General features: G+C 35.4%; 1 protein-coding gene across 11 annotated transcripts in view; it reads right to left on the reverse strand.

Moving 5' to 3' along the window:
- MBD5 (methyl-CpG binding domain protein 5) overlaps positions 1-25,926 on the reverse strand; it is a 410,838-nt gene that overhangs the window by 52,273 nt on the left and 332,639 nt on the right. For 9 of the 11 annotated variants that reach the window (XM_068545149.1, XM_068545154.1, XM_068545152.1 and 6 more), the window contains 2 exons: positions 12,674-12,848; positions 1,588-2,260 (listed from right to left, as the gene is read on the reverse strand). In XM_068545149.1, coding sequence (XP_068401250.1) covers positions 1,588-1,700 — 113 coding nt within the window. In that variant the 5' untranslated portion in view covers positions 1,701-2,260; positions 12,674-12,848. The remainder of the gene's footprint in view (positions 1-1,587; positions 2,261-12,673; positions 12,849-25,926) is intronic. The other 2 variants (XM_068545153.1, XM_068545155.1) reach the window with 2 other exon arrangements.

Raw genomic sequence — 25,926 nt, forward strand, 5'->3', positions numbered from 1 at the left:
TAGTGTACAGATTTGGATTGGGAGAATTCAAACTAACTCATACTAACAGATAGTAAAGTCTACTCACACTTGGAAAAGTCATGAGCAAGATAATTGACAGATTCCCAGACTTAATTTGCTTTAACCTAACTCTCAGCAACCTGAAAAGCTGATTTATCTTTCATAGGGATAAAGATGAAGTAAAACAAAAACAAAACAAACAAAATCCCCCAAAAACTAAATTATCAAGATTTTTGGAGTTATTTGCTCTAAGCTGAATATATTTGCTCCTTACAGACTAGAAAAACCATAAATATGAACATAACACCGATATCTTGCTATATTATTGATACATTGATAACAAAGTATTTCTGGCAGTTTGTTAACAGCATTGGCAATAGAAACACTTTGAGAAAGTTATTCCGTGTGTCCTCGTCCATCTAAGCTACCATGGGGTGAGCTCCACATTCCCCGCTTTCTTGTCCCTTCACTTCAATTAATATAGAGCATATCTTGAATATTACAGAAACAAAAAACACGTGTGCAAAAGAATTTCAATTGGTCATTAAGTTTACCTCAAGAAATACCTTCTACAAGACAAACCAACCAACCAACCAACCAACCAACCCAGGACAGAATCTGAACTGACAGTAGAGTTGTTATAGTATGAAATCATTTGGGTTTATATAATGGAAAATTCCTCATTTATATAAATACATCTTTGCACAAATGAGAATTCCGTTGAAGCTGAGATACAAATAACCACAATGAAAGTAACAGCATTAATGTAATGATGCAATGTGATATCTTTTAAAAAGTTCTCTTTGTAATAGTTTTTCTTATTACATCACAAAGAAAGATTTATGGTATTCTAATCATATACTTACTGATAAACTACAAAGTAAGGAACTTAGGTGCCAATTATTTAATAATAAGACTAAAACTTCTTGCCAACAGTTCAGTTACTTCATTCAAGTTGTTCAACATAATAAAGGCTGTCAAAATTTAAAAGAGCAGGCATTTATATGTAATTTGTATGATTTTTACTTGTGAGATGACTTCATCATGACTTTTTCTTTTACTATTATATGCAGGGAATAGATTAAAAACTGCACAGAAAAAATAGGGAAATTATTTTTAGTTAATATTAGGCATTAAGAAACTAATAATTGAAACTGCCTATAGATAAAAACACTTAACCTTACATCAGAATAGCCAGCTGAAGCACTATGAAGGACACAATAATATTGTCAGGAGACATCGGGTCTGTTTTCAGTATTTTACATTCTCCTGTGAATATGGTAATGACGCTCATGTGTTTCTTTTAGAAATCTTCCTATTTTTCTTTATCCTTGTTAGAGAGATAAGCAGGATGACATTTTGTATAATCACAATGCATAAAAATCCTCTCTTGTAACCTAAGGCAATTTACATCGCAAAACAGTACAGAATAAAAACACTTAAATATTTCCAGCACGAAGATCATTTATTCAAATTGATTTCAGGTGCTGTCAGTTACAATATTTACACTCTCAGAGCAACAGACTGTACCTCCTTCATCTGGGGACCACAAACTTGGAGGTAGCGCAGGTAATAATAAGGGCTCACCTGACATAAAGCACTCCATTTTGATCCACACGACGCTGCCAACCCACAGGAACTTGTATAGCTGGAAGACCTCCATCCTTGTCCCCTCCGTCACACTCCTTGCCTCCATTCATTTTCTGTGTCTGCTTGGGACTCCCCAAAGATATCAGCAATAAGATGATATCCTTATATTACAGGGCATCATGGCCTTCAAAAATGGCCAACGCAGCACAGTTTTCCCCAGACTGTACAAAATGCATTGGGAAGCTTCGGCTCAGTTTGGAACCAAGTCCTTGAAATCTGCCATTGTAGAAAAAATCAGTTTCCCATTATAATCTACATTAAATAATCAATATTTAATTCCTAAGGATGGTCTACATGGGTAAAAACGAGTGCTTCTGACTAAGGAAAATCATATTCATCAATGCTGGTACCTGTCTGAAGTGGGGGAGGGAAGGAGTGTAAGTTTTTAGTTCAACATTTTGTCTTGAACCTTGATGTTCGACTAAAATAACCTCTACTGTTTAGAAACTGTTCTCATTTTTACAGTGTCAGTCAGTTAATATTTCCAGGTACTACCCGCCTTTATAGGCCACATTCTTTAAACTTTCTCTTCATCTTCCAATCTGAATCCAAGATGTTGCAGGTTGGTTCATCTGATGTTTTCATGTCTTCAAAATTCCAATAATGTAGCCTGAAACATATGTAAATATGTAAACACTACATTTAATAATGAAAAACTGAGAAGCTGCACACTGTTTTTCTTTTTTTTTTAACATCTTTATTGGAATATAACTGCTTTACAATGGTGTGTTAGTTTCTGCTGTATAACAAAGTGAATCAGCTATAAGTATACATATATCCCCACATCCCCTCCATCTTGCGTCTCCCTCCCACCCTCCCTATCCCACTCCTCTAGGAGGTCACAAAGCACCAAGCTGATCTCCCTGTGCGATGCGGCTGCTTCCTACTAGCTAGCTATTTTACATTTGGTAGTGTATATATGTCAATGCTACTCTCTCACTTCGTCCCAGCTTACCCTTCCCCCTCCCCGTGTCCTCAAGTCCATTCTCTATGTCTGCATCTTTATTCCTGTCCTGTCCCTAGGTTCATCAGAACCATTTTTGTTTGTTTGTTTTTAGATTCCATATATATGTGTTAGCATACAGTATTTGTTTTTCTCTTTCTGACTTACTTCACTCTGTATGACAGTCTCTAGGTCCATCCACCTCACTACAAATAGTTCAATTTTGTTTCTTTTTATGGCTGAGTAATATTCCATTGTATATATGTGCCACATCTTCTTTATCCATTCATCTGTCGATGGACACTTAAGTTGCTTCTATGTCTTGGTTACTGTAAATAGTGCTGCAGTGAACATTGTGGTACATGTCTCCTTTTGAATTACCGTTTTCTCAGGGTATATGCCCAGTAGTGGGATTGCTGGACCATATGGTAGTTCCATTTTTGGTTTTTTAAGGAACCTCCATACTGTTCTAAGCTGTACACTTTTAAAAATAGAATAAACTGGTAAGTGTACTAAACCACTTTGATGTCCTCTGCTGTCAAAATCACATGTCAAACTCAACGTGTTTTCTTCTTCCAACTTGATCCACTTACTCCAGTTAAAACAATTTGCTTGCTCTTGCAACTTTCTAATTACTAGAGATAGACCCATAATTATGGCATTACACATATACACACACAACCTCCTTCTAACTGACAATAAAAACATATTTACACACAACCTCCTTCTAACTGACAATAAAAACATATTTATCACCTCTTATGACCTGACAACTAGAAAGTTGTGTGTTAATCCAATCACATTTTTTTTTTTTTTTAATTTTTTTTTGGCCATGTGGCATGTAGGATCTTAGTTCCCCGACCAGGGATTGAACCCACATCCCCTGCATTGGGAGCAAGGAGTCTTAACCACTGGACTGCCAGGGAAGTTCCTCAAAAACTGTGTTAAATGACTTACGATTCATATCATAATATTAAAACTTTAAAAAATTTAAATAAGAATTAATATTTTAGATTGTTTTAAATATATGTGCATGTATAACTCAATCAACACATAGTGTAAGTATACACAAAACTACTCAATCTGCATTCTTAAAAGTCTACATATTTAAGTTGGCCCCAAATCTATTTCTAGATCTCTTCATTGGGAAAGCAAGAGAATGCTTTATAGTAAAAGGCATCATGATTCAGGCATACACCTTATTGCAGCCTTGGCTCTGAGGCAGATTAAAGGTGTTGTAATGAAGCAAATACTAATATAGCTGAAAGTCAGGAACCGTGGGGATGGGTGTGGGAAGCACTGGCAGGCAATAGGAAAACCAGCAAAAATTTATTGGGAAAAATGTGGGGTGTAAAGGATAGTGCCAAGTAGTACATTCTCAATGGTGACTCAAGGTGCTAATTTGCATTTCTGGGCCCACTCCACTGGGTCTATGCCTCTCAAAGAAATGACCTGCTTGCAGGCACAGCTTCCTATTTCTGTCTCCCATTCACCGACCCCTGCTGATCACATATGTGTTTTATTCATGTTTCATTTAACAGTTAATGAGTGGCTATTATGTACGAGGCACTATGCTATGTGCTGGATTACAAAGACGGTAAGACACCAGTTTATCCAAAGCCCCAGGAAATATTTGTGTTTGGCACTAAAGAGGTGCTGAGGGACTTCCCTGGTGGTCCAGTGGTTAAGACTCTGCACTTCCACTGCAGGGGGTGAGAGTTCGATCCCTGGTCAGGGAAGTAAGATCCTGCAGGTGGTGTGGCAAAAAAAAAAAAAAAAAAAAAGCTGCTGAGTGGGTAAGAACAGAAAGGAAAGAGGCAGGGAGTGGGACGAGAAAGGATGGAGAGAGCAAGGAAGGGACAGTTCCTGTCCTCAAGAAGTTTCCAGCCTAGTGGAGTTCCCGGTGCTAGTGAAAGATGTGACAGAGATAAGAATTTTGTGATCCTGGACTCCCAGTTTGGCCAAATAGCAACAGACCCCGATGAGAAAAACTTTTTTTTTTTACAGTCCTTTTTCATGCTCATTTTATTACCTTGCTTTTTACTAAAGAAATCTTTTCCGTGATCCGTGGTCTTTAGATTGGACCAGCTCTCATTTTCCTCACTTTCAAGTTTTCTGACCTTTTGACGCCTATTTCTTTCTTTTTTGTCTGCCTGCTCTTGCGTGTGACTCCAACTTCCCCAAGACTGACTGGCTCACTCCATTAAGTAATTTGTAGATCTGCCAGATAATAACATTGGATTCATTTCTGCCACATGTCTCCCTCATATTTCAATAATCAAAAATACAAATATCTGACGGCTGGGTTTTGCTTACCAGCAGTTCTCAAAGCATGGTCCTGCGACAAGCATCATTATTGTTACTAACATCTGGGAACATGTCAGAAATACAATTCACATGACTGACACCATACTTTCTAAATTAGAAACTCTGGGGGCAGTCTGTTTTTTAACAAGCCCTCTAGATGATTCTAATGCATGCTCAAGCTTGAGACCCACTGGCTTAGACTAATGCCCCTGCTTTCCCTCCCTGGACATGACCGGTTTTACATTTCTACACCATGCAGGCAGCCAGGCCGCTACTTCCTTTTGTTCCTGGGAGGGTCATCCTTTTTTGGGCTGATACTTCACCGTTCTAGAGGCAGCTCAGCTGTAAGGGCCTTAGGAACCCCTCATGCAGCTGAGGTCCAGTAACTATATAGTTATCATCTATCTATCTCTAAGTGGCATTGATTTCCTCAACATTCATTTTGTAAATTTGGAAAATTCAGAGATGTTTGAGATAAAAATTAAAATTGAACTGTAATCTCACTGTTGAATCATAACCACTGCAAACACGGGTGACTTTCTTTCAGTCATTGTTTTTGGAAATTTTTAAAAGCACACATTAAAAAAAAGAATTTAATCTAATAAACAATGAACCACTACTCCAAATTCACAATGTAAGCATTCTGTCACTTTTGCTTATTTTAAAAAATAAAACACTTTAAAAATATTACAGATGAAGTTAAATACTACCCCTCACCCCCATCCAATTTCTCTTTTTCATCCTATTTACCTCCCCTCTGGCTTAAAGGCAACTAACATCCTTATTTTGGTCTGTATCTTTCCAGGCTATGTTTTTTTTTTTAAAATAAATTTATTTATTTTATTTATTTATTTTTGGCTGCGTTGGGTCTTCGGTGCCGCGTGCGGGCTTTCTCTAGTTGCGGCGAGTGGGGGCTACTCTTCCTTGCGGTGCACGGGCTTCTCATTGCGGTGGCTTCTCTCGTTGCGGAGCACGGGCTCTAGGCATGCGGGCTTTAGCAGTTGCAGCATGCGAGCTCAGTAGCTGTGGCTCGCAGGCTCTAGAGCGCAGGTTCAGTAGTTGCGGCGCATGGGCTTAGCTGCTGCGTGGCATGTGGGATCTTCCCGGACCAGGGCTCGAACCCACGTCCCCTGCATTGACAGGCGGATTCTTAACAACTGCGCCACCAGGGAAGCCCGAGGCTATGTTTTTATGTTTATTCCTTATGTATATATGTAAACAATATTTGGTTTTGTTATATGTATTTTAAAGTTTTTACATAAATACTATTATACATATATATCATTCTGCAACTTGCTTTTTAAAATTCAACATTGCTTTGAGTGCTATCTCTGTTGAGATACATAGATCTATCTCTGTTGCAGATATATAGATCCAATTTGTTAATTTTAAACATTTGAATGGTATTCTAACATATGACTTTACAATTATTCATCTATTGGTATATCAATCATATTAATGTTGGGTTGTAGGGTCTGCACATTTAAACTTCAGAGGCACTGCCAAATTGCTCTCTAAAGTAGCTACACTAATTCCATTTTTTTCCTATGTATAATAGTGCCTTCTTTCCTTTAAATATTGAATTATTACCATTTTATACTTTATTTTCACCTTGAGCATTTTACTATGGCATTAAATATTTTTCCAAAATATGACTTTTAATTGCTTAGAATTTTCTTGGACAGAGGTTTATAATTTACTTACTTACTTCCTTTTTGTGGACATAGATTTTTCTCCTAAATTTTCACAATTACAAATAAATCTGAGGTAAATATCTCTGTATATAAATCTATGGCCATTTTGATAATTCACTTAGAAGTATTTGCTAAAATAGAATTGCATAATTTTAGGGCCTTTGATAAATTTCCTAAAGCGCCAAGAGGGTAGTTTTAGGAAAACATTTCAGGCCATGCTTCTCAAACTTTTGAAATCCATGCATGCCCTCTTTTGCTGAATATTAAAATCTATTCTATTTGCCTCTGAGATTCTGATAACTTTATCTTCTATGTAGACCAATCATTCAAGATTTAGTCAAGTTTTATTTTTATAGTTTTATGATGAAAACACCAGTTTCTCCTCTTTTCCAAATTTAACATAAAAACTACATACCCACAACATTTTCCCTTCACCCCTTCCCCAAAGATTTCATTATGACCCACCCTGTTTATATGGCTTGGTTCAAGCCCAGTAGACACAGGTTAAAACAGAAGAGATATTGTAATAGGAAAGGCACCTCCATCTCACTAATACTAAGGATCAGGGATAGATCTTATACTTAGAACATAATTTAAATTTATTTCACAAACATTTCTGGTAGCAATAACAAAATTCACAAAGGGGTGTGCGTGTGTGTGTGTGTGTGTGTGTGTGTATGCGTTCTGAGAATATCTGCCACCATTCTACCAACAATTTCATTTTCCAACCACCTTTCAATATGCAAATTAGTCTATGAGAGCTGACTTTTGGTGAATTGAATTTTAGTGACCTGATTCACTCCTTTGCATTGGCTTCATTCAGAATTCAAATTAGATGTCACCTCCTCAAGGAGACTACACTGTAAATCCTAGGTATTCTCTGAAACTTTGTTAATTCACTGATACCTCTTATTACCCGATTTTTTTCTTATCATTTTTTGTTTGTTTATTGCCTATCTCTCCCTACAGGAATGTAAACTCCTCACAGCAGGGACTTGTTTCTCTAGGTTCCTCCAATAGTCCCACTTCCTGGTGTAGTACCCCTGGCCTACAGGAGGTGCTTAAATACTTGATGAAGACTAGTTACAGGTTACTACAATGGCTACATTCTAGTTAGCCAATACAGTTTTATATTTTGATTTTTACCACGTAGGCCTGTAAAGTTTTAGCAACACAGGCGTCTAAAATGAAAGAACAGTTTTTAAAAGACGTCAATAGAAGCCGGTGACTATGCATGTTGACAAAAAATACAAAGGATTTTTTTTGCTCTAGATTTGCCCCTAATGATCTCAAAATCTCTGAGTAATAACTTCTGTGTAGCAAAAGTATGATAGGGCTTCTAAAAAAACCAATATGCTAACTTTATACTTTATTTGTAAAGTGCATTGGAGTTTTATTTAAATGGTTTATATACATACTTTAATTGGATTAATAATGGAACCACTAAAATAGATGAATGCAACCATATAAAAATGAAACTTGTATTTCAACAGGATGATAATTAATGCAATAGACCTTTTTTCTCTATCTGCTTTACTGACATTCTTGTCAACCTAAGAATAAATTCACTATCTTATGCAGTGATAAGTGTATATTTTAAAAGTTACACCCAAAACACCACGCAGACTAAATATCAGAGAATATGACATCATGAAAATAAGTAGGTAATCTTCATAAATCTTTCTGAATAACATCAAACATCATACATCCTTCTGAATAATGTCACACAAACTTGATTAATGGTAAAAATAATGAATTGATTTTTAAGTCATGTGATATTATGAGTAAATTCTATTAAAATGTTTATAATGACATCACGCATTAATCTTGTGCTCAGGGCCGTTACTTGGATACACAGTAGGAGAGAATGAATCCTGAATGAGCTATTGATTTACCAAGGTGAGACGATGTAAATTAGGTAAAACACCAATATTTAACGTTATATAAGTATAAATTCTCATTTGCACTTTTTACACAATGATTATAAACTTAACTCATGAAATATTCAAAGTTAAGAAGTCTCCTCCAGTAAATCAACTATATACTTCAATAAAAAAATTTAAAAAAATAAAAAAAAGAAGTCTCCTCCATTCTGACATTTGCAAGGGTGAATGCCTCATGTTCTCCAATTGAGAAAAAAGGCTCACATAAAACCTACCTCTATACTTAAATTCCAAAACAATATGTACACGCAACAACAGGTATAATTGGATTAAGAAATAACATAAGCATTAGCATTTTGAAGAGTAATGTCTGAGTGGCTACAACGTTATCATTTGATTGGGTAATGAATGGATATACTCATCATCTTTCCATCATTATTAAGTTAAATTATGCTTGTTAGGGTAACCCTGAATGACATTTCCCTTTTCAGTGATCTTTCATCCTCATGTCAATTATTTAAACAGTTCCTTAAAAGTACTTAGCCAGCCTTCCCATCCAACCTTTCCATCTGTTTCACCTTTCACCTATTTACTCAAGCTATGCATTTTTATTTATGAGCACACTTATCTTACAGTTATATCTTCTTTCATTTAAAAAAAAAAAACCTTCCAAAAATTAGCCTCATTTTAACTCTGGTTATTATTTTCATTTGGTTCTTATATTCACTGTGCAGCCACCTCTTCCAAAACACGCCTCTCAGATACATCTTTTGTAAGAGACCTAATGCCTCTGCCAGGCTCTACTTACTCACCCCAAAGTACCCCAGTACATTTACACCTGTTTTATACAGTTGTATCAGGATACCACAAGCACATCTTTCCTGCTCTGATCACTAAAACTCTCTAGTTTCAAACGTCCTTGCCCTTTCAGGGCAGAAGAGTGTAAACATTCAAAAACTGTGCATGAGGATCACATTCACGTGGAAGGTTACATTTTTTCACGAACTCTGAAGGTATAGGGATAGGCTCCTGAGAATGAGGCCAGTCCTCAGAGTCAAGGTAACAAGCATCCTGACCTATGCCCATCTATGGTCAGGAGGATTACTTACACAGGCCATTTCATGTTACCAATGTTCAGCAACTTACACATTCTCGGCCCATGGAAGCCTTTGGAGAACTAAGTGCTGAATGTAGTAGACTGCAATTGGCCACAAATATTTTGTAGTTCCTTCCGTCAGGAATTGGGATTTATTACTCTGTGGAGAGAGAAAAGTCCAGCTGGTCCAGCTGGTCCAGCTGAAGCCCCAGACATGTAACTGAGCCCAGCCAGCACCATGTGGAACAGGCATGAGCTGTCCCAGTTAAGCCCAGTCTAGACTTCCAACCCACAGAATCACGAGTATTATTTCAAATAGCCAAACACTATACTGGAAATGATCTAGAAGTCTAAAATAGGGTTTCATTTAAATTAAGTACAGTATTGAGATGCTATGTAGCTGTACATTGTAATAGCTTGTGACCTTGGAAAAGTTTTAAAAAATTTCTTTCCTTATAGGGGCTTCCCTGGTGGCGCAGTTGTTGAGAATCTGCCTGTCAATGCAGGGGACGTGGGTTCGAGCCCTGGTCTGGGAAGATCCCACATGCCGTGGAGCTACTAGGCCCTTGAGCCACAACTACTGAGCCTGCGCGTCTGGAGCCTGTGCTCCGCAACAAGAGAGGCCGCGACGGTGAGAGGCCCGCGCACCGCGATGAGGAGTGGCCCCCACTTGCCGCAACTGGAGAAAGCCCTTGCACAGAAACGAAGACCCAACACAGCCAAATAAATTTAAAAAAAACAAACATTTCTTTCCTTATAAAATGGAGATTTTATAGAACTGTTCTGTTCTGGGGATACAATAAGTTAAAAGTCTTAAACTAGTACCTAACACATAATAAATATCTAAGTTGTTATTATTTATACATAGGTATTAAAATCATGTTATTGAAAAGGTCCATGACATTGTCAGGTGAAAAAACACATGACAAAGTTGCATGTATAGTTATAAATCTTCATTTACAAAAATGCTACTATTTATGTAGATATAGGAATAGAATAGCACTATCTTCCCCGTGCTTGTCCCTGGATAGCAGGAACATGAGTGACTTTTATTTTCTTCATTGCTTTTCTATATTTTCAAAAAATTTTTTATAATAAAAATGTGTTGGATCTGTAATTAGGAAAACTATTATTTCCAAAAAAGTTAAATGTTATATCCATAGAACAGCTAATTAATGTTTCCCCAATACTTAAAAGCATTAGGGAAGATTTTTATCGGAAACAGTCACAAGCTTTGTGCCTAGTATTATGCTATTATTTCTCTTTCTGTTTTAGCTAAGTGGAGAGAAAGATAGGGAGAGTCAGGAAGAATACCACATTAACCTGACTGACCTAAATAGTAGAAAGAAAAATTAAGGCTATCCCTTTGATTGGTTCTAAAATGCCTCAGGCTGTCACCCTTACTTTTCTGCTTGCAATGTCATCTGCCATCCCCATGTTTTTCATTAAACCAACTTCTGTTTATCTCAGTTTACATGTCACTTCCTCAGAGAGGCCTTCCCTGGTTTCTCCAGTCATTATTTGGCTTTCCAGGTCTAAATTTAGTTCTCTTTATAACTTCCCCTTATAATATTCAGGAATTCACGTGCATTACTACACATAACTGAGCTTTTTCTTTGCCCTCACCATTCTACATGACTACAAAGAAAAAGCAATTGAGGCAGCTAACTTCAAGTTACAGCTTCCCTTGTGCCTTTAAAAATATAGAAGGAAAGTGAGGGTTTGTATGCACATGTAGAAAATGATTATGATGCATTTTACTTTCTTAAAAGCCAAAAAGTGAACAATCACAGCTCCCAAATACATATTCTTGGAAAAAAAATCAGAGAACTGTTTTAAAGTATAGTAACAGGTCACACCAGAACATTTATAAACTAATTAATAAACTCACTATAACTCTTAGGGAAAATTTATTTATGATATATTTCTGTATATTTGGCATCAACATAGTTGGCTATTTTTGCTTTTCTATGGTATAGTAAAATTTCTCATAAAGATTATTTATAAAAAATACTTGCTTACATTTACATAATCTTTTAAAGAGTGCATTAAGCAAGTTTAAGGGGTTATTTTCACATTTTATCTGTGAATTACTAGTATTTTGGCTACTCAAGGTAGCTCAATAGGTCAAATCATTGTTAAAAAAAGAATGTATATCAATTTTTTAAAATCAAAACTGTATAAGAATGAAACAATTGTGATTTTTGTCCATCTGGGGGTTGTACAACATATTGAAACAACTAATGTTTATGTACTCTTTTACTTAAAAAATGTTTTAGCATTCTTCAATTCACCTGGCAATGGATGCCAAATTCCTACCTGGAGTAATTAGTTCCACATAGAGGTAATGGTCCCCACCCACCCCCTGTAACACTGACAATCACGTTACTCAAAGTAAAAATAGGAAGATTCCTCAGCCATTGAAGAAACAAATACATGTCTCTTTATATGTATAAATATCTAGGAACACTTAAGTCTAATCAACATCTCCACCAAACATAATTAAATGTAAAGGATAACCATAGTCTAATTAATTATCTGATAAGGTTCTCAAGATGCAAGAGAAAGAAGACAGTCTCTGTGTAAATTCTAGAAGGGGGAGCCCAAAGCATACAATCTCTAAGTCCCATGATCTTTTACTGTGTTTATTTAGCTTACACATCAGGAAGGAAATGAGTAAGTAGTAATACCTGTAGATGTTTAGTGGTGGCATAAGAAAAGTGTCTCAAGGAGACTCCATCTAGCATTTGACTGCTCAGTGGAATGCTGATGGTGGCAGAGAAAATGTAGCAGCCAAAGAAAACTTATGCACAAAATGTTCAGGTTGGAGAGGAAGGTAGTTTCAATAGCACAAAACCAGGCATAGAATATTTTAGAGAACATGCTGAAGTAAAGTAAAACCTGTAGAAAATAAAGTCTGCAATTTAACAAATAGGTAAACAAAATATAAAACCAAGTTACAAACACGAGGGCTCTGGGCCAAATCCCACCTGTGGAAGTATCTGGCATGCGCACAGTTTGAGAATAATAATACAAGTGAATTAGTTGACAATATTTAAATCAAAAGACGTCACATGAAAATTTGCATTTCCTGCTTTACCTGAGAAACTGGACAATGTGGTAACACTAGGTCAGCATTCCTGCCTTGCAACAATTATCTGGAACGGAGCAGTGGCTGCTCCTTCAGAAAGGACTTGGCTCTCCAGTACACTGCAGGGTCTTCCTGCTTCATTCCCACCAGCCTGGCCTCTGTAGGCACTTGGGTTTCCAACCTTCTGGAATAGAAAGGATCTTGAGGTAAGGCTTGAAGGACAGACTGTAGATCTTGACAAGAGGTACAACTTATTTCTTTTAATGACCATTTAACCTAGACTTCATTGTTTCTTCACAAGGGTAGAGGATGAACTCTCTACTCTGTAGTGGATCTTCACGCATTGTTAGTATATGAAGGAATACCAGCCGGTAAGCCAGCTAAAACCACAAGCACACATAGTCAACCTTCTTAATGAAATTGATTTGACCCTGAGACTCTGGTGATCGTTGAATTAGAGGAGTCAGAGGGTACAAAGAATGCTCATCCAACTTTAATTCTCTATCTTTCCTTCTTTCTTAGCACCATTGTCAGCAATACCACATTATCATTGTTTCAGGAACTTAATGTTGGGATCAAAGAATTATGCAACCAAATTGTACATTATCATTATTGAGTTACAAAAAGACATCTTCCCCTGGACTTTTAAAACTGCTTCCTTTTAGCAAATAAGGAAAAAATTTATAAGGACTTTCAAAAGTATACTTGAGACCTTATTACCCCTTACTTAATTTTCTCCTAGCCATCAGGGAGACAAGGACAAGGTTGCTCCTCAGTGTGGGTAAAATAATCCTTGGTGCAGTTTAACTCATTTTGTTCTGTTTCCACAGGCATTGAACAACCCTCTAATTATCTGATGGATTTCATAGGGGCTTTGATATCATTAAGTTAGTGACTTAGATATCAGATACAGGTATTTCAATCAATGAAAACAAACAAACCAACAAACAGCTCACCGGGTTTATAAATTAAATTCTTGCAAATATCGAATCAACATTGTGAAAATGCCTATACTACCCAAAGCAATTTACAGATTCAATGCAATCCCTATCAAACTAACAATGGCATTTTTCACAGAACTAGAACAAAAAATTTCACAATTTGTATGGAAACACGAAAGACCCTGAATAGCCAAAACAATCTTGAGAAAGAAAAACGGAACTGGAGGAATCAGGCTACCTGATTTCAGACTATATTACAAAGCTACCGTAATCAAGACAGTATGGTACTGGCACAAAAACAGAAATATAGATCAATGGAACAGGATAGAAAGCCCAGAGATAAACCCACGCACATATGGTCAACTAATCTATGACAAAGGAGGCAAGGATATACAATGGAGAAAAGACAGTCTCTTCAATAAGTGGTGCTGGGAAAACTGGACAGCTACGTGTAAAAGAATGAAATTAGAACACTCCCTAACGCCATACACAAAAATAAACTCAAAATGGATTAAACACCTAAATGTAAGGCTAGACACTATAAAACTCTTAGAGGAAAACATAGGCAGAACACTCCATGACATAAATCACAGCAAGATCCTTTTTGACCCACCTCCTAGAGAAATGGAAAAAAACCCAAAAATAAACAAGTGGGACCTAATGAAACTTAAAAGCTTTTGCACAGCAAAGGGAACCATAAACAAGACGAAAAGACAACCCTCAGAATGGGAGAAAATATTTGCAAATGAAGCAACTGACAAAGGATTAATCTCCAAAATTTACAAGCAGCTCAATATCAAGAAAAGAAACAACCCAATCCAAAAATGGGCAGAAGACCTAAATATAGATTTCTCCAAAGAAGATACACAGATTGCCAACAAACACATGAAAGGATGTTCAACATCGCTAATCATTAGAGAAATGCAAATCAAAACTACAATGGGGTATCACTTCACACCAGTCAGAATGGCCATCATCAAAAAATCTACAAACAATAAATGCTGTAGAAGGTGTGGAGAAAAGGGAACCCTCTTGCACTGTTGGTGGGAATGTAAATTGATACAGCCACTATGGAGAACAGTATGGAGGTTCCTTAAAAAACTAAAATTAGAACTGCCATATGACCCAGCAAACCCACTACTGGGCATATACCCTGAGAAAACCATAATTCAAAAAGAGTCATGTACCACAATGTTCACTGCAGCACTATTTACAATAGCCAGGACATGAAAGCAACCTAAGTGTCCATTGACAGATGAATGGATAAAGAAGATGTGGCACATATATGCAGTGGAATATTACTCAGCCATAAAAAGAAACGAAATTGAGTTATTTGTAGTGAAGTGGATGGACCTAGAGACTGTCATACAGAGTGAAGTAAGTCAGAAAGAGAAAAACAAATATCGTATGCTAACACATATATATGGAATCTAAAAAAAAAAAAAAAGTTCTGAAGAACCTAGGGGCAGGACAGGAATAAAGACGCAGACATAGAGAATGGACTTGAGGACACGGGGAGAGGGAAGGGTAAGCTGGGATGAAGTGAGAGACTGGCAGGGACATATATACACTACCAAATGTAAAACAGATAGCTAGTGGGAAGCAGTTGCATAGCACAGGGAGATCAGCTTGGTGCTTTGTGATCACCTAGAGGGATGGGATAGGGAGGATGGGAGGGAGACGCAAGAGGGAGGAGATATGGGGATATACGTATATGTATAGCTGATTCACTTTGTTATAAAGCAGAAACTAACACACCATTGTAAAGCAATGATACTCCAATAAAGATGTTAAAATATATATATATATATATATATATATATATATATATATATATAGATGGTCTGTGTCAGACCCTAGAGGCCCATCACCCTTGAGAGGAATGGCGAAGTCAATTTTTTAAAATTGTTAGAGTAGGGATCACATCCTGGACCATAGTACTCCTCTATGTGCTCCTCTACCTTTGAGGTCTTTCCAGATATCTGGCCTACTTTTTCTTTTTCTTTTTGATTTTGGGCCAAAGCAGGACAGGAGACTGTGTAGGACAGGGTGTAGCAGCATGCTTGAGCAATGCTATTCCTCAGAAAGCAGCCAAGAGAGACAAAGAAACAACTAAGGGATGTGGGACCAAGGTTAAATAACTACGTTTCTATAATCCTGATAATACTAAAGGTACTCCTGGCATTATATTTAATGTTTTAAGTTTATTGGGAATCAACTACATGTGAAGCACTGTAACAGATACTCAGGGCCCAGACATAAAGAGAACATCGTCCCCCTAGCTCAAGGAGCTTACTGTCTGAGAGGTGGAGGGTAGGGAGTTGGGCAGTCAGGTAAACAGGTAATTAATTACAACACTGAGTGACACCAGCTGTGCTAGGGCTAAGTACGGGGCGCTAAATGAACACAAAGAAAGAGCTAGTCTAGTTTTCAGGGATCAGAGAAAGGGGGAAGCAGGATACATCTAAGGATGTGCAGAGGTTACACAGGCAAAGAAAGGTTAGTAGGAGACCTGAAACTTTACCTAATCCATGCACATGATCTTAGTTCCAAAAGATTAATATTGAAGATTCTATATTTATCTGGCAATAATAATCCCAATATGGTACTCATTTTTAGCTGGTAAGCAAGCATAAAGGTCTCATTTTGTTAGACCTGTTAACCTTGAGATGTGATAAGTGATGAGGCATTAACGAATATTTTCCACACGAAGATCTGGATGTCTGCCTGATGCCTTAAATAGAAAATGATGCCCTGACATCTAGATAAGCAAATATTGTTCTGTAGAAGAAATACTATGAAAGAATGATGATTCACTTCAGTTAAGAAAGTGATATTAGATGTGACCGCATTGGAAGCAGAAGGTAAAACAAACAAGATATGCATGAGGGAGCCTTCCTCTATTGATAAAGTAGTTCAGAACTGTTTGGAAGTATATCCTTTAATAAAAGTATATCTTAAAATAAAAGAAGTCCATAAGTGATGAAAATAAGATGACTGTTGTACTAAAGTTATTCTGGCCAAATGTGTAAATAATACTGGCTCACATCCTACCATCTTCTGGGACTTTATACATACACATATTAACTCACTTAGCCTTGTCACAGCCCTGTAAGTAAGTACTACTACTTTTTCTTTTCTAGAGTTGAGGAAACTGAGGCAAGAGAAATTAAATAATTTTACCTTCCCTTTTCCTGTCTGATAATTAATTTCCCTCTTTTCCTACTTTACTTTTCTTCTTAGTATTCATCACTATCTAACATACTGTATTTTACTAGTTATCCTATTATTGTCTGTCTCCTCTGATAAGAACATAAGCTCTGTGAACATATGGATGTATTACTCACCATAACAGACAAAAACCCTTGTTAATTAAAAAAACTTTTTAAAATTGAAGTATAGTTGATTTACAGTGTAGTGCCAATCTCTGCTGTACTGCAAAGTGACTCAGTTTTACACATATAGACATTCTTTTTAAATATTCTTTCCCATTATGGTTTATCCCAGACTAATTTGTGCTTTGGGCTCAATAGCTTCTTGAAGGCTGGCTTTGTATCGCAACTTTTTTTACTTCTCATAGCACAAAGTATAGAATCTTACACATGCTGGAGCCAAAAATATTTGTTGAGTGAATGACGAGTGTAATTAATCAGTAAGGATATACAGAGCCCTTGCCATGTATGGCACTGCACTTGTCACCATAAATGGGGAAGTACAAAATACCATCAGTGTTCTTAAAGAACTTAGGAATAGAAACAGGTAGACGCATGAGGAATACCTGGTGTACAATATAAAAAGTCCTCACATTTCATTACTTCCATTGTTCAATCATATAATGATGCCTAAAAATGCTTATTCACCACTTCTCTCAAGACATCCTAGTATTCTAATGCATTAATCTTTCTTGGAAATGCCACAACTGTTCACAACTCTATGCCTATGCACGTGTTTTTCCCTGGGCACAGAAAGATTTCCTCTCACTTTCTTAAAGCAACCTTCTGTCCTTTAACTAAATTCCAGGGTCAACTCCTCCATGAAGCCTCTTCCAGTCTCCTGCTTAGAGTTACTATCTCATTCTACAGTATTGCTTACATGCATGTAACAGCCCTTACCATATTCTGTTTTATATACTTACATGATCAGGTATTGGGTATGAAAACAGTGTGCTTTGAGTTGAATTATTTGTTTTTCTCACCTAGAGAACTTTTGTTTACTCCCCTAAAATATAATCACAAATAGAAAAGTTCTTAATGATATGTTAAAACCAATCAGTGATACACAAGGCGGTTAATTGTAGGTGTGTATTTATTTAACCAAAATCAAATGAAGGCTGAATAGAATCTACTTTTCTTATTTTATTTTCAGCTCAACTTTTGGATTCAGAGACTATTTCCAGTGCCTAAAAGAGTATCTGGCACACAGAAAATTACTTGTTGAATAAATAAATGAATGCCTGTATACAAACCATGGCATTACATGCTAAATGGCATGGCATAAACTAAATGTACTATAGGAACTCAGAGATGAGATAACACATAATAGAAAGAACAGTGAACTAACAGGAAGTTTGGTATCTACAATTTTCTAGCTTATAACTTTGAGCAAGATATGTAACCTGAGCTTTAATTTTTCAATTTGTTAAGAATAATGGACTGAACTAGATCAGTAGTTTTCAAATTATTTTAGTTGTAGATCTCTTTTGTCTAATAAAATCTAAATGGAACTTCCATTATAAAAAGCAGAAAAAGAGATTTGTTGGTAATAATTCATTTTGGAAGACCAAATTATAATATTACTTATTAAAATCCATCAATAAGAATAACGGGCTATTTTGATTAATAAAACATATGGAAACAAGGGATATAGCTGACAGTTGCAATTTAAGTAATCTTCATCAACAAATTTATTTCTGTACCTTGTTTTGGTTTTATAATATTGAGACAATTTTGATTACCCATAAAAGCTATTGTAAATGGCAACTTTTTTGAAAAATAGCAAATTTGGCTTTGGCAATATTAAAATCGCTGCAATCAAAATGGTCTAGAAAAAAAAAAAGGTCTAGAAGCTTGAAGGGAAGTAAAGAAAATCCTGTTTCCAAAATTGAATGACTATATCTAATCATTACTCATGTCTCTGATCATGAGTACAAAATATGGGTAAGAACTACGAAAAACTTAAATTAAGCAAGAAGACTTTCGTTAATACAATATTATCACATTAATTTGCCATTGCAGAATTGTTAAGGAGTGATAAGGATACATGGCAGGAAGACTCCTCTATGTCGTATTTGTATTTATTTAATGGAGCATACATATGCCGCAGCTATTCTCTTGCTTGCCTAATTTGATTTGGAGATGTAACAGTGGACTCAAGTTCTTAAAAAAGGCCAACTAAAAACTTAAAAATAAAAATGCATACTCATAAGAAGTTCAAATATCTACAGGGAAATTGGTGGCGAGGCTTTAGTCAGCAGTTCATAAAAATATAAAGTAGCAGCACAGTTTATTTTTGCTTCATGATGTGTTCATGTGTTACAATTTGGTATAACACATGTGAGTGGGCATGTTATTTTTATGACTGTGTTAAAATACTTAATATAATTTAAAAATGTAAATTTGTGTCCAACGTTTGGAAAACTCCGAAGAACCTCCTCTGAGCTAGATGTTCTCCTGGTCATTCCAATGCTATCGTTTCTACATAAGCTAGAAAAGCAAGAAATACTTTATAAAGATGACTTCAATGTTTTCAACTCAATCTTATATATGTTTACTGAGATTAGATACCCGTGGGATGGGGGAAGAGCCTGACCAGATTGAAGTGGAGAACTTGTGCTAGGGAGTATCAGAAATACAGCTTTAAAAAACATGTCAGTCTTCCTAGCATAGGATGAACCTCTATGCACATGAAGCTAAAAACAGCTTTGGTATCATAGATCCATGACATTTCTAACATAAGCATTGCTGGTCTACAAGTATCTTAATTTACAAATGCAATTTCATTCCTATGTACTTATTTTCTGATAATGACATCTGTCAGATGGAAAATAACTTTTCAGTGACTTTGCCTTTATTTACTTGAAGAACATATTCTGATTTGAACTACAGAGGAAAGTCTCTTAACTGACCTCCACATAAACAAATCACTGAATTAATCAAAACAGCATTTCCATTTGAAAACAGGCAAAAGCTTACTTCTGCTCTTACCACCTGAATTATATGCTTTTGAATATCAGCTGTGTTGTTTCCAAAGCTGTCTGAGTCAATAACACTTGCTGATGTCATTTAGGAATTTAATAAAATATTTTGTAAACAAATGAAATATAAATATAAAAAGAGAATGACTGTTTCCATGAAAATTAAGTTGAAAGCATAACTTTTAATACCCGCCTCTTAAAAAGTGAGGTTGAACAAGATGGAAAAGAGCAGAATCTTGGGGGGAAAACCCTAAAAATCGTGGTTAAGAGCACGAATTCTGGACCCAGACTGCTGAAAGTAAAATTTCAACTCTACCTCTTGGTGTGTGACTTAGGGTAAGTTACATCTCTGTTCTTCAATTTTCTCATCTGCAAAATGAAGATAATACTAATATCTACCACACAGTGTTGAGCAAATTGAATAAGTGAAGATTTGTAAAGTACTTAGCTCCTGGCCCACAGTAAGCGTTATGTAAATATTTGGTAAATAAATAAAAATAGCTGGCCATAAAGGAAATCTCAATGACTCCAGAGAAATGAAATCACACACAATGTATCATCTGATCAAATTTCCATACAGAACGTCATAAGAAAATGATATCCCCAAACATCCTTGTATTTGTAAATTTAAAAACAGTCACTCATATATAGGTAGCGGTGAAAGCCAATTTGAGGTCAATGATCATGAATTTATGGCAGAATCCAAAAGGTGAACTTATGCACCAGAACATGACTTCTCAGACAAGACAGCAGTATGGACAGAGCTGGACCTCTGGCTAATTGAGTATAGGCACAGAAAAAACAAAAACAAAACAGATTATATGATTTTTGCAATTTAATATCAAACTATTCTAAAAAATATACACAAACACTCACATAGAGTGGGGCAAGAGAGAATGATAAAGGAAATATGGCAGAATGTTAATTGCTGAATTTGTGCAAATAGAGTTCTTTGCATTATTGCAACTTCTCGGTAAGTTTGAAATTATTTCAAAAAATGTAAGAAAATCAAACAAAAATAAAATAGGACCATGGTTTTGAAGAGGGGTGGGCAAAAGACAGAGGGGCAATGAAGTCTGAGATATGGCACTTGTGTGACTGAAATATGGAACACAGAATCTAAGCTGGAATACAAGTTTATATGAAGTTAAAGGACATGCAGTACAGGTATCAGGGGAGGAGGAAAGGAACTGTGAGTATATGAGGCAGGAGAAACAGTCTGATCGGAAGAAGTTAAAATGTTGGGAGACAAAACATAGACTTTTGAAGATTATAAGGCAAAGTGATTAAATGCTCAAATAAATAAAGGAGAAAGAAAAATTCGACTTCAGGTCAGAAAAGATTAATATAATGGGCTATTCTACTTTCGAATCGCTTCTCTACCTTGTTAATTCCCCTAGCCCCGTATATTGGTTGGAGTAACTCAAGCCTAAAGAACTGTTCATTAAAAAAAAAAAAAGAAAAGAAAATAAAGAAAGAAAAAAAAGGAAGGAAGGAAGAAAGAAAGAAAACTCCAATCCATCTTGCGTGAACGGAGGACTAAATTTGGGAGAGGGATAGGTAGAGAAGGATAAAACCTTCTGGAGAAGTTGATAAAAATGTGTCCCTTCTTAGGTGTTTATGTGGAATTGGCTTGGTCTTGAATACTTAGTAAGACATATAACTATTAAATGAGGTATGATTAATAGAAATAAAGAAATAAAACTGTCAGTACCTGAAGTCAACATGATCATTTTCCTAAAGAACCCAAACTGGAAAATTATTAGAACCAAGGACAAAGGTATTTAGAAGGTAGCTAAGTATAAAACTAACATACAAAAAAAAGAAAGGGATAATTGCCCTATCAAATAGTAAAACATATTAAAAAGTTGTAGTATTGGTACAAGAATAGGCAAGTAGTATAACAGAAGAGACTGGCCACAAATAAACCCATAGATATGCAAATTTAGTTGATGATAGAGGTGGCATTTTATTTTTTTTTATGAGGTGGTATTTTAAATCAGTAGGAAAGGGATGGCCAGTTCAATATATGGCATTGGGACAACTGTACACTCACTTGGGGAAAAAAATGAGTTACTTTCATAACTCATGTAATTTACAAAAATGCATTCCAGATGATTGAAGACTTAAGTCAAAAACAAAAACTAAATCAAGCTAAAGCATAAATGCAGTAAGACAATATAAAATAATATGGTTATCTGAACTATATTTATGAAAGCCTTCTAAAGGAGATACAAAAAGCAAATGCAATAATGAAAAAGACTGTTAAATTTGACTACACCAAAATTTAAAACTTCGGTTCAGCAAAAGAATCACCAAAAAAGTTAAGACAATTGATAGGGGGAAAATATTTGCAACATATATAACAGTCTAAAGCATTAGTATCTGGAATGTATAAGTAACTTCCAAAAATCAATAAAAAAAAGATATAAAGCCCAAAAGAAAAATGGACCATAAATATGGATAGGCTGAGAAGAGGAAATGCCAAAAAGCCTGTAAGCTTAAGAAAAGATGCTCGATCTTAGTAGTAATCAGAAAATGCAAAATAAAGCAATAACAAAGCATCACTTTTCAGTCCTAAGATGTGTAAACATTTTTAAAAGACTGGTAATAGCAAGTTCGGTCAAGAGTATGGGGTAACAGCTAGTGTCAAACTACTGGTAGAAGGACCATTTACCTCCTTTTAGGAGGTATATATATCAGCACCAATATTAACTTAAGATATGCATATTCTTTGAAACAGCAGCTCCTCTTCTTTATCATGCTTGGAAAAATAATAAAATATGTGCACAAAGAATTATGTAAAATGATATTCACTAGCACTGATCATTAGAATGAAAAATACAAAACAACCTTAATGCCTATTAACTAGGGAATGGGTAAATAATAAAACGTTCATAATATGGAAGATAATACAACAGTTAAAAGAGGTAGTTCTACAGTGATATGGAAAAATTTCTAAGACATACTGTCAAGTGAGGAAAAATGAGTTGAAGAACATGTTCTAAAAGTAAAAACATTTAGAATGGAGATGATCACTAATGTACTGCTATGGAGAGACCATCCGGATAGAATGCTGTTTACTGAAAAGGCGTAGAAGCAAAGGCCAGCCAGTAACAATGAACATTCCCAGGCTAAGCCCAAGGACTCTAAACACCATGGTCGGACTGAAAGAAACCAGATCTCCAGTTGGCTGTGATGCACAGACTTGCTAAAGGCAGGAAAGAAAAGAAATCAAATTCCTATGAATTTCCCTAGGCATTGGAGGGTGATTAATGAACTACTATTTAATAGACATACAGCATCTGCCAGGCAATGACAGACACTTCAATGATTTCATTTAATTCTGACAATGCCAGGGTAAGTATTACTGGTTCCATTGGACAAATAAAGAAAGTAAGGCTCAAAAGTTAGGTACCGTCCCTAACTTTAAATGATCACTTAACTACTAAGTGCTATTCAAAGTGAGGTCTGGAGAGCACTGTCAGTCTGTAAGAACAGTGTGTGAAAGAGTGAGAAACTGTGCTAGCAATTTAACAGAGTTATGTTCACTGAATCTTATAATAAAATTTGGGCTTGAAAAAAAAAGATGCAGAATTTTAAAAAATTGTATTTGTATAAAGAAAAATAAAAAGCTACTTCCTAAAAAAAAAGTAGAAACATTTAAGCTACATTAAAATATCATACATAAGGATGTATAATAGTATTTTTTGTATCTATTGATGGTGAAATTGGGTTCCTTTTCACATCAAATGCCATGAATTTTCAACCTTTTCTTCCTTGGGTGCCTTTTGTATCTTATTTTAGGCTAAAATTACATGTTAGTAAGAAACATGTACTGAGTATCTACTAAAAATCTAGGTGCTCAAAAACAAGTAACACAAGGTATGTTCCCTCAAAACCTGAGGAATAACTTTTGGAAACCACTTGGGATCTTCACTCAAGAGGCATGAAGCAATCACGTACTTAGGACAAAACTATGTTTATTTTTGGCAGTCTACACAAGGTGAAGTTCTACTTTTAAGAACTGACTCAGGTACGAATTTTAACATATTACGTAGAGGTGTATAAGGTCCAATTACTCAAATCAAATACTGTTTTCTTTGTTCATTAACTTGAACTTTAATATTTTATAGCAAAAAAGCCTAGAATACTACGTATAAGCCTTTATAAAAGCATCTGATTTTGTTTATTTTTATTAGGTAAACGTCCTTGGAATTCTTCAGCTTACAATTCAAAGTTTTTCCTTGATGACTTAAAATGTTTAAAACACTTTTTTTGGACCAAGAATGAAAACATGGCAGTAACCTTGATATTAACATTGAACACATCAGTGTGTTACATTTGAGTTTCAAGAATACGCAGCATGGCAGAAATTCTTGGGAATCTGGAACTTGGAGGTTAAACCACTAAAGTTGGCTTAGGAGGCTTTAGGAATATTAGGAGATGAGATGATGCAAGCAATTTCATCTCTGGAAAAAATCAATCTAATGTTAATGAAAAAATTTCCATGGCAACCTGATACAGAAGCAAAGGTGCAGAATAAAAAGATAAAGATTTTTTTAGTTCTAACTATAGGTACTGTTTGAAAACTTTACTCTTTATTGAAGCTTTTTGTTTCTAACTTTCAACAGGGATATGTTTCAATATTTTTATTTTTATAGTTTTCAAAAAGGATACTGATGACTCAGATTAACCTGTAAGCTAATAAACTAGCCTCTATTGACCTAGAGAGTCAAAGTATCTGGAATAAGTTATGTAACTTCTAGGAACATTTATTAATTCTAGTTCATAGCTGAGCAGTAATACTATTTATTGATTCATTATTTTTGTCAGAAAGATATCCAAATTAGAATCAGAAAACAGATGCTGACATATAAGTCATCTATTAAACACAGCAGGTAACAACAAAACATAGCTACAAATTTTTACACTGAAAACAAGAGGGACAAGTAAAAGGAATTTACCAAATTTATAAGAAAATAATCCTGAAACCCTCAAGTAAATTTCAAATTTATATTACCAGGTCATTTCTTACTAGTAATAAACAATAAATAAATCCAAAGATGAGACTGCAATGATAGTTTTAATGTTTCAGGCATGAACACTTCAAAAGACAACTGCAGCAATAATTTGTATATTTTAAGTATGAACACTTCAACAGACAATATCTTTTTCTTTTGTGGCCACACTGTGTGGCTTGTGGGATCTTAGTTCCCTGACCAGGGATCAAACTCAGGCCACGGCTGTGAAAGCTCCGAGTCCTAACCACTGGACTGCCAGGGAATTCCATGCCCCCCCACCCCTTTTTTTTTTTCAACAGACAAAAATATTCTGTTTGAAAAAAACACCAGGATATTGTAATACAAGTGCTTTGATTTAACTGTATTATGCAATTAATGCTGAATGATAAAGAGATAAAATCCCACACTATTTCATATTTTCAACTTTGGTGTTATATCAGACATCACAAACAGCTCACTACTGTATAAATTCTATTTTTCTAGGAAAATTTTTGGTAGCCTCAATCTACTTCATATATATATGACTATACATATAAATATATAAATATTCATACACACATACATGTATATAAAATACTAGAAAGCCACAGGGAAATTTCATATTACCAAGTCTTGATTAATCTTATAAAATACAAAAAGATGACTTGTCATTAACAATTAAAAATGAAATTATATTTAGTAAAAATGCATTTTGTGAGATGATACTGTTCTTAATCTTTTTCATTTGTTCAGCTCTAGATGTGTTTAGAGTAACTGGGTCACCCTGAACCAGTAATTCAGATAATGAGAATTTTACAATACCTATATGTCCTTTCCCTCACTGGACTTTTTAATACTTCAGTATTAAAGAAAATCTTTGTTGAAAAGTCAGTTTTATTCTAAGTTTTATGATTTGTTTATAATATGGTTATTCATTCACTCATTCAAAAGTATATGAACTAGGTATAAAATCAAATGAAATTATTTAAATCCTTCATTATGGCCTACTACATATCAGACATAGTTGTAGGCACTGGGGATCCTACAATTGGGAGGCTTACAATGCAGTGGTGGAGACAGACCAAAAATCAAGAAGTGAATATATAAATAAAATAACTGGCAGTC

Source organism: Eschrichtius robustus, chromosome 5 (genome assembly GCF_028021215.1).
Source record: "Eschrichtius robustus isolate mEscRob2 chromosome 5, mEscRob2.pri, whole genome shotgun sequence".
Taxonomy (NCBI): Eukaryota; Metazoa; Chordata; class Mammalia; order Artiodactyla; family Eschrichtiidae; genus Eschrichtius; species Eschrichtius robustus.